Genomic DNA, 10,075 nt, shown 5'->3' with positions numbered 1-10,075 from the left:
CAGCTGTCCCCACACCTGGCCCAGAGCCCTGCGGAGGCGGTGGTGGGGGCAGCAGCTCGTCGTCGGAGGTGGCGATGGTCTTGATGGCATTGTGGTACAGCGGGGTGGAGCTGGGCATGGCGTACTTGGACATCTGCGACATCATCAGTGACAGGGGGTTCTGGGAAGGCGTGGGGTCTGGGGAGGAGGTGAACGGTAGGCTGGGGTTCATGAGGCTGCTGGGAGGGTTGGCGGGAGGCGCGGAGGAGCTGCTCCGGGGGCCGCTAGGTGGGAGGGCACCTGAAGAAGCACAGAGACAAAAGAGAGCAAGGGGTGACTGGGCTGCTCGTACTGGGGGACTTGGGACGAGCTCAGCTCCCCACGTCTCCCTTGGACTCCCCCAGGCACACCTATGTCCCAGGGAACCATAGCCCACCCTTTTCAAGCAATTTCTGAAGTGCAGAAGACCCCACCCCCAGCCAAGTCCCAAGCAAAATACCCGGGAGATGGGTGCAGTGCTCCCTGAGCGAGCCCAGCACAGCCACCGCCACCTGCCCAGGAGAGCACGCCCACCTGAGAGGCACCCCACTGGTCTACTCACCCTGTTCCACATTGCCCAGGGGTGCAGAAGAGTTCATGGTGAGAGGTGGCTGCTTGTTCTGCGAGACCCCAGGGCTGGGCATGGCTGTCTTGGGCGAGGCAACCCAGCCTGGAGAAGGCACCGCCATGGAGGGAGACTTGAGCCTGCTGGGCGAGCCAGTGGGCGACCGGACGCTGAGGGAGGAGCTGAGGACCTGGGGTGACTTGAGAGGTCCCGGCGGGTTGGCGGAGGCCAAGGGCACCATCTGGGAGGGGGTCTGGGGCGACTTGAGGTTGGCAGAGGGCGAGGTGACCAGGGGCGAGTGCACCTGGCTAAGGGTGGGCGACTTTAGGTGCCCCATGCCTGGCGAGCCCATCTGGTTAATACTGATGGTGAGGTCTGAAGGCCGCCTGCCCAGCCCCCGGCTCGGGGCTGAATGCACGGGCCCGGGGGGAGGATTGGATGCAGCGGGCAGGGGCATGTGGCTGAGCCGGGTGGTGCCCACACTGCCCATGGGCATGGAGCTCTGGTCAGGACTGAACATGTCTTGGTTGTTGCCCATGTCCTGTGGCATGGCTTGGTAAGGCCCCTGGCCCCCGGAGAAGCCCTGCTGGCCCTGGCTGGGGAACTGAGAGGGCATGAGCATCTTCTGCGGGCCGCCCATCATGCCACTGCTGTTCTGGGCCCGAACGCGGGCCATCTCCTCGGGACTGAGGCCCTGGGGCCCCATCATGTCCCCAGGACCCCGCATCTTCTGTGACATCAGCATCTGCTGCTGGGGGGTCATCTGCACATTCAGGTTCATGTTCATGTTCATGTTCACATTCATGTTCATGTTGAGGTTGCCTGGCCCCATGGGTGGGTCCACCTCCCTCAGCCCAGACTGCCCCATGGGCGGGCTCAGGAGGCCCCGACCTCCTCCAAACTCCATGCCCATGGGGGTGCCCGCCAGGCCCTCGCCGCCAGCCATCTGCCCGGGGAACATGGCGGGATCCATCTGCCGGTGCGCCTGCATCATCCGCTCCATCTCCATGCTCTGCCCCATGCCGCCGCCTGCCATGCCCAGGGGCCGCTGCATGCCCATCGACCGCTTCTCCAGCAGCTGGTGCCGCAGCAGCTCCTCCCGGACCCGAGGGGTCATGAATCGCTCGGCCTCCCCCTGCCCACCTGGGTAGGGCACAGCGTTCTGGGCAAAGTTGCTGGGGCCCCCCATAGGGGGCAGGTCTTCGGTCCAGCCCATGCCAGGCCGCACAGGCCTCTGCATGGCATTCATGGGCACCTCCATGGGCATGCTCTGCATGCCCCCAAACCCGGGCACCCGCTGCATCTGGTTGCCTGGGAAACGGGGCCCAGGGAAGGGAGGGCCTCCACGGAGTTGCATGGGATCCTGGACATCCATGGGTCCACGCAGCTGGCCACCCATTCCGGGCGGCCACTGATCCCCAGGCTTGCTGTGGTAGGGGGGCGGGGGCCCCCTCACCATCATGCCCCCCATGCCCATCATGTCCTGCAGGGGGCGGCCCCCATGCAGCCCGATCTGCTCTTCCTTCCGCCGCTTCTCCTCGTAGTACTCCTCCTGCAGCTTGCGCCAGGCCACCTGCTCGGGCGTCAGGCTGTCCTGGCCCAGCCTCTGCATCATCATGTTCATCTGCGGCCCCATGTCCCCGCCGGGGGGGTGTCCAGGCACGTCGTGCTCCAGCGGGGGGCCCCCGAGGCTCTGCGTCTGCGACATCATGGATTGTAAGGGCTCCTCGTACTTCTTCAGCCCGCTGGGGGGCGCTGCCGCGGGCTGCTGGGGAGCAGGCGGGGCTTGCGCCGGGGCGCCCCCCTCGCCAGCTCCTCCTGGGGGTGCCTTGAGGAAGGGCTCGGCCTCCCCACTGCGGAGCAGGAGCCGCTCGATGTCTCGCAGGGTCTGCAGGGAGCGCTCCCGGTGCTCCAGCTGCTCTTTGGACAGGCCCTCGGAGCCCACCAGGCCGCGCTGCCCATTGCCCGCAGGGGCCGCCTCCCCCAGCAGGGCAGGGCCCTGGGCAGCACCGGGGTCTCCTCCGGGAGGCATGGAGCTGTTGGCGGTGGCAGCCGTCGGGGTGTTAGGGTGGGTGCCTCCAGTCCCACCGCCCGTGCTGGCAGCTCCCACCGAGTTGGGGGCCAGGTCCTGACCACCGGGGTCCTCAGGAGGTCCCTCGGAGGGCAGAGCCGGGGGGGCACTGCCGGGGGCTGGGGGTGGTGGTGGCGGTGGCGGCAGCGGAGGTGGCTGAGACTGCGGGGTACCTGCTGATGGCGTGCTCAGGGGTAGTGGTTCTGGGGTGGGTGGCACTTTGGGGGCCTGTGGGAGGACCAAAACCAAGCGTGAGATAGGTGCAGCAACGTCTGGTGCAGTTCCTGGAGGTGACACGGGGGCCCGGGAGGAGGCCCGCCCCGGGCAGCACACTCACCTGGTCCAGCTTGGCCCGGGGCACGTTCTGCTGGTGGTAGGCGAGGATGGAGTCGGCCCGGCCCTGCAGCACTGCCTCGGCAGCCCTGCACCAGAGTGGGGCGCAGACAGCTCAGGACTGTGCCCAGGAGGGAGTCCCCCCTCCCACCGCGCTCACACGGCCCAGGCTGGGGCGGGAGGAGGCCCGGCAGATTCCGGCCTCCCTGGCACTCACGTGTTAGCCAGGTGGGTGGTGAAGACATACACGAACTGAGAGGTTGGCTTGCCCCCGACGCCCCCACCCCCGCCCCCGGGCGCATCTGTCCGGAGGCCTGGTGGGGGGCCGTGCGGGGGCCCTGGTGCACTGCTCTCGCTGAGGGGCAGCTGGGCAGTTGGGCCGGGGCCCAGCTGCGGGGCCGCCATGGCTGGGTCTGCTACATTACAATCTGCGTGAGGAGAGAAGACAGGGAAGAGGGTAAGCGGCTAGGAGGCAGGCAGCAAGCAGGACCGGCCGCGCCCCCAGCCCAGGCAGGTGCACTGCCTCACAATGGTCTGCCGTAGGGGGTCCTACTCTGTGGTCCTCCACACTCACCTGCCCAGGACAGCCGGGTGGTGAACGCGGGGAGAGGAGGCAAAGGGGAGATGCAGCCCATCCCTGCCTGGCACTGGGCTGGGGGCTGGTGGATGTGACTCACCTAATCTACACGTTCCTGGGCACTCCACTGTACAGAGGAGGCGGCGGCCTGGGAGCCTCAAAGCAACTCAGGCCAGGTTACACAGCCAGAGAACGGGAGCCAGCACTCGGGCCCAGGGCAAGGACGGGGCAGCGCTGCTCCTGTCTGCTCAGCCCAGCACGCTGTGGTCTGCGCATGTGCACACACACTGCCTAGTGACGCCGGCATGGAGAAGGCAAAGAGGCTGCACAAACCCGCGATTCACCACTCACTGCCTCTGGGACACGTCGGCCCTCTAAGACCCAGTTTCTTAAAAAAAAAAAAAAAAAAAAAAAAGGAAAGTAGTGTAACAGAGGAAGAAAGAGAGAGGAATCTTCCATCTGCTGGTTCACTCTCCAAATGCCTGCAACAGCCAGCACTGGGCCAAGCCGAAGCCAGGAGCCCGGACCTCACTCTGGGTCTCCCACGTGGGTGGCTGGAACCCACGCACTTGGGCCATCACCTGCCTCCCAGGTGCATTAGCAGGGAGCTGGATGGAAGCAGCCAGAGCTGGAAGCAGGTACTCTGATAAGGGGTGCCGCTGCATCACAACACCTCTCTAAGCCTCATCTCCTCGTCTGTCCAATGGACACACAAACCTCGACCCTGCACAGGGCAAAGAAACCTATTTTTAACATATTCAGAACCATGGCACCAAGTTGAAAAAATCCACGTGGAAAACAGAGTTGGAAAAGGCCATGTAGAAGCAGCAAAGTGGGTTCCGCATGCGGTTCCCATGCGTTTCCACACGGTAGCCTGTGCAAGCCCTGAGGGTGCCAAGTGTGTGTGGGGTGGGCACACTTCTCCCCATCAGCCACCGTCGGCCCAGGGACAGTGTCACAGCCCACAGGTTGAGGGCTCGTCCCCCAAGGCTACCTCTACTCCAGATGCCGCCTGCAAGCCACAGGTTGCTCTGATCCTGCTTCTGAACAATCTGCTACCAGGGACTTTAAAAAGTCTGCGGAAAACAGAGGGGACCGGTGACGTGGCCCAGTGGGCACTTGTGACACGCACATCCCATGTCAGAGCGGCAGCGGGAGTCCAGGCTGCTGTTTCCAATCCAGCTTCCTGCTAAGGGCCCTGGGAAAGCAGGAGATGACGGCCTGCAGGAACCTCCAGGCTCGCAACTCTCCGGAAGCCCCCTGAACCCAGTCCTCCTGGAGGTTTCTGGAAGGCCCAAGTGCTGCCACCCACATGGTGGGGTTCCAGGCTCCTGGCTTCCACCTGGCACAGCGCAGTCTGAGCAGTGAGCCAGCAGACCAAGGAGCCCCTCTCCCTGTCACTCTGCTTTCCAACTACATAAGTCTTTCCCTCCCCCAAAGAAGTTCATGGAAAATGTACATGATGAAAAAGCTGAATGACTTTTGTACATTCAAAGTAAACTTTTTATTTTACATATTTATTTGAGAGGCAGAGAGACAGACACACAGCCTCACGGCTGGGGCTAAGTCATGGCCAGAGCTGGGAACTCAGCCTGGGTGTCATCTGCGGGTGGCAGGAGCCCAATTCCTTGAATCGTCACTACTGCCTCCCAAGGTGCATATTAGCAGGAAACTGGCGTCAGGGGTTGGAGCCGGGAATTGAAGCCAGGTACTCCCACAGGGATGCAAGTATCTCAACCATTTATTTGAAAGGCAGAGAGACGGAAACAGTCAGACAGAGACTTACCATCCACTCACAGATTCACTCCCCAAACGCCTGCAACAGCCAGGGCTGGGCCAGGCTGAGGCCAGGAGCCCAGAACTCTATCCAGGTCTCCTGTGTGGGTGGCAGGGACCCAAGCGCCTGCATCACCAGCTGCTGCCTCCAAGGGGCGCATTAGCAGGAAGCTGGGACTCTACCCTGGGCTCTCTGACGAGGGTGCGGGTGTCCCAAACAGCATCTTAACCACTGTGTCACGTGCCCACGCCCTGACGTTCTCTTGATTCCACTTTCCACCAACCGTCTTATACATCAGAACTCCCACCTTCAGGTTCCACTCATTGGCGAGAGCAGCACATGGTATTCAGGGCAACGCTCACCTCCACTACCGAGGAGCTCACAAAGAATATGGGGAGACACCAGGGCAGCGCCTGCAGAAAGGCCTTGGTGCCCCCGTGCCCTCTGCGGGTGCACCTCCTCCAGGAACCTCCAGGCTCTCAACTCTCCGGAAGCCCCCTGAACCCAGTCCTCCTGGAGGTTTCTGGAAGGCTCACTAGGTAGGCAGGACTGATCAGCTCAACCTTCAGCCCCTCTCCCAGCCTCAGGTTGGGGGTGGGGCTGAATGTCCCCTCCACTAATCCTGCCTGAGTGTTTCGAGCGACCAAGGTCACACACACACACCCCCCCCCCCCGCCCCGAAGCTCTCAGTCAACTTGTCTACAAAACACGCAGCACTTGGGAGAGGAGCTGTATGCCAGGAAAATGGGATGCACACGCCCTCCCCAAAGAGATCAGCAAGCACCGAGAGCTTTGTCCCACGGTGCACACTAGCTGGTCAGTGGGTCATCCGTGGGCGGGCACACTCAGGAGCTACCAGCCTGACGCTGCGTCCCCAGCCAGGTGTCGGGCTCCCAGTCAGTGATGAGCCTTCTCTGACAGATGCACCCCACGATGGTCCTGCTCCGACTGCCGCTCTGTGTGACACACAGGAGCGGAGGCTTCCGTATGGGGCTGGCAGGGGACGGGGCGGGGGTGGGGGTCAGGGACCTGAGAGCCAGCCTCAGGGTGTGGGGGCTGCCCAGGGAACAGGGCTGGTTGCTGGACACGTTCGGTGGGGAGGCAGAGTTTATGTCAATAAGGAACTTCGCAGTACAATGATAATGACCAAAGAAATGGAACACTGGGGGGCAGGTATGCGGTATGGTGGGTCAGGCTGCCACTTGGGGTGTCAGGATCTCATATGGGAATGCCAGTTTGAGTTCTGGCTACTCTGCTTCTCACACAGCTTTCTGCTAACACATCCTGGGAGGAAGCTGGTGATGACCCAAGTGCTCAGGCCTCTGTCACCCACGTGGGAGGCCTGGATGGAGTTCCTGGTTCCTTGCTTTGGTCTGGCAAAGCCCTGGCTGCTGTGGGCACTTGGGAAGTGGTAAGCCAATAGACAGACCATCTCTCTGTCTCTTTCCCTCCGCCTTTCATGTACATGAAAATAAATGAATTTTTTTAAGGATTTATTTATTTTACTTGAAGTCAGAGTTACAGAGAGGCAGAGGCAGAGAGAGAGAGGTCTTCCATCTGCTGGTTCACTCCCCAGATGGCCGCAACAGCCAGAGCTGAGCTCATCCAAAGCCAGGAGCCAGGAGCTTCTTCCTCATCTCCCATGCAGGTGCGGGGAACTAAGCACTTGGGCCATCTTCCACTGCTTTCCCAGGCCATAGCAGAGAGCTGGATCAGAAGTGGAGCAGCCAAGATTGGAACCGGTGCCCACATAGGATGCTAGCACTGCAGGTGGTAGCTTTACCTGCTATGCCACAGCACTGACCCCATAATAAATCTTTAAAAAAAAAAATGAATTGGGAGTAGGGGTGGGGGGTCCTGTCCTGGGAGGCAGTGTGGGGTGCCATCACTGAGGGGCTCAGCCAGACGCTGGAGGGTCACAAGTCAGTCTCCTGGGGGAGGGGGGACCTGGGACCGATGGTCTTTGGAGTCCCAGAGAGCTGTAGAGGCTTCAGAATGGGGGCACTTCAAAAGTTCGGGGGGTTAGCGTTTGACACGGAAGTCAAAATGCTGCTTCAAATGCCTGCATCCCGTACAAAGCATCTGTGTTAAGTCCTAGCTCCGGCTCTGCTTCCAGCTCCAGCTTCCTAGTAACGCACACTCTGGAGGGCCGCAGGTGATGGCCCAGGTACTCGGGCCCCTCCCACCCTCATGAGATCTGGATGGAGCTGCCTGCTCCCACTGCTGGCTCAACCAAGCTGTTGCACGCAGTTGCGAAACGAACCAGCGGATGGGAGACCTTTCTGTCTCTCTGCCTTTCATATAAAAATAATAATAAAAGTTATTTCAAGAAGTTAATGAACAGGGATGGCATCCCACTTCCAATTCAGCTCCCTGCTAAAGTATTTGGGAGGGGCCAGTGCTGTGGCATAGTAGGTAAAGCTGCCGCCTGCAGTGCCAGCATCCCATATGGGCACTGGTTCAAGTCCTGGCTACTCCACTTCCGATCCAGCTCTCAACTGTGGTCTGGGAAAGCAGTGGAAGATGGCCCAAGTCCTTGGGCTCCTGCACCTGCATGGGAGACACGGAGGAGGCTCCTGGCTCCTGGCTTCAGATTGGTGCAGCTCTGGTCATTGCAGTCATCTAGGGAGTGAACCAGCAGATGGAAGACCTTTCTCTCTCTCTCTTTCTGCCTCTCTGTAACTCTTTCAAATGAAGGAATAAATCTTTAAAAAAAATTAAAATAAAAAAATAACTGAAGTACGTGGGAAGGTAACAGAAGGGCTGCCACTCACATGCAAGACCCAGATGGAGTTCCTGGCTCCTGGCTTCCACTTGGCCCCACCTTGGCTATTGAGGCCATTTGGGTAGTGAACCAGCAGATGGAAGATTTCTCTCTCTCTCTCCCTCTCTCCCTCTTTCTCTGTAACTCTGCTTTTCAAACACATAAATTTTTTTAGGTTCATGAAAACTGGATTTAAAAAGATAAGTTTATTTTAATGCAAAATGTTTTAAATCCATACCTACTTTTTTCTTAATATGAATTTTTCCATCAACTTTTTTTTTTTTTTTTTTTTTTTTTTTTTTTTGACAGGCAGAGCGGACAGTGAGAGAGAGAGACAGAGAGAAAGGTCTTCCTTTGGTTCACCCTCCAATGGCCGCCGTGACTGGTGTGCTAAGGCCGGCGCACCCTGCTGATCCGATGGCAGGAGCCAGGTGCTTCTCCTGGTCTCCCATGAGGTGCAGGGCCCAGCACTTGGGCCATCCTCCACCGCACTCCCTGGCCACAGCAGAGAGCTGGCCTGGAAGAGGGGCAACAGGAACAGAATCCGGCACCCCGACCGGGACTAGAACCTGGTGTGCCGGCGCCGCTAGGCGGAGGATTAGCCTGTTGAGCCGCGGCGCCGGCCCTCCATCAACTTTTTGAAAACCCCTTATATGCATGGATTTCAAATGTTTTTGCATCAAGATAATTTTTTTTTAAAGATTTACTATTTAAAAGACAGTTACAGAGACAGAGGGAGAAACTTTAGAGGTCTTCCATCTGCTGGTTCACTCCCTAGATGGCTGTAATGGCCAGGGCTGGGCCAGACCAAAGCCAGGAGCTTCCTCTGGTCTCCATGTGGGTGGCAAGGGCCCAACCACCTGGGCAGCTTTTTCCAGGTGCATTAGCAGGGAGCTGGGTCAGAAGAGGAGCAGCTGGGACTCAAACCAGCACCTATACGGGATGTCGGCATCACAGATGGCTTTACCCCCTACACCACAACACCAGCTCCAAAATAAATTGATCTTTTAAATCCATTTTCCGTGAACATGCTGAGTGCATCCTATGTGCCCTGGGTCCCTCTCCTGCACACTCCTCCAACAGCACTCAGTCCACATCTGTTTCTCTCTCTGAAACACACAGCTTAGCCTGCCTCACAGGAACACATAAGCAAAGCACCAAAGCAGCCACACAGTTCTCTCCTCCTTTCCCTGATCCCTGCCTTCAACAAAGCCACAAGTCCACATTCTCCGGCTAGTTTCTTGCACCTAAAGTTGTCTCGGCCCCTGAACAGCTCTGAGGGGACACCCGTCACTGTGGAAGGGTTCCCCAGGGAGACAGGTCCAGAAACACACTGATCAACAAGAGAGTGGGCACCCATCCACACCCACTCCGCCTCCTGGGGACACACCCCGGCCCTGCCAGGAGTCACGCAGAGGTTAGGGAAGGGCGCCAACTGTCAGCTCACACCCAGGCTTAGCGTGGCTTTGCCCAGCTGAGCCAGCGTCCCACGCCCAAGCAGGAAGGACCTTCGCCGCCCTCTCTCCGCTGACCAGTAGGTGGCAGCATAGGCCAGGCATTCACGCGGAGAGGTGTAGGTGAGGTGGCCAAGGAAGGGGCCACCTGCGTGAACCCCACCGCCAGTCCCCAGTGAGCGGGAAGGCAGGGGCTGGGCCAACGCAGGCACGCACGCACGCAAGGAGGGGCCGGCTGCACAGTAAGGGGGGAGCTGACAAGAGATTCCCTCAGGGCCTCGGAGCCAAGGAACACTCACTGTGGGTGGCCGCGACCGGCTTGTCGTCCTCCTCGCTGTCCGGGCCAGAGCACCACTCATCCCCGCTGTATGGCTGCTTCCGCTCCAGCACACAGCGCCGCTTGCTCCTCGGCGCCACCTCTGCCCAGGCAGGACCGGCAGGCGGGTGAGAGTTAGTGCCCACAGCCCCATCCTCCCACGCGGCCACCGTCCCTCCCGGGTCCCAGAGGGCACTGCC

At 59.9% G+C, this 10,075-nt stretch overlaps 1 protein-coding gene across 5 annotated transcripts in view; it reads right to left on the bottom strand.

Moving 5' to 3' along the window:
- Nucleotides 1–10,075, bottom strand: part of BCL9L (BCL9 like) — a 31,301-nt gene that overhangs the window by 3,671 nt on the left and 17,555 nt on the right. For all 5 annotated transcript variants that reach the window (XM_070079474.1, XM_070079473.1, XM_070079467.1 and 2 more), the window contains 5 exons: nt 9,859–9,978; nt 3,205–3,415; nt 2,992–3,076; nt 581–2,882; nt 16–279 (listed from right to left, as the gene is read on the bottom strand). In XM_070079474.1, coding sequence (XP_069935575.1) covers nt 16–279; nt 581–2,882; nt 2,992–3,076; nt 3,205–3,415; nt 9,859–9,978 — 2,982 coding nt within the window. The remainder of the gene's footprint in view (nt 1–15; nt 280–580; nt 2,883–2,991; nt 3,077–3,204; nt 3,416–9,858; nt 9,979–10,075) is intronic.

Source organism: Oryctolagus cuniculus, chromosome 1 (assembly GCF_964237555.1).
Source record: "Oryctolagus cuniculus chromosome 1, mOryCun1.1, whole genome shotgun sequence".
Classification (NCBI taxonomy): domain Eukaryota; kingdom Metazoa; phylum Chordata; class Mammalia; order Lagomorpha; family Leporidae; genus Oryctolagus; species Oryctolagus cuniculus.
This window is presented reverse-complemented; position numbering and strand designations above follow the sequence as displayed.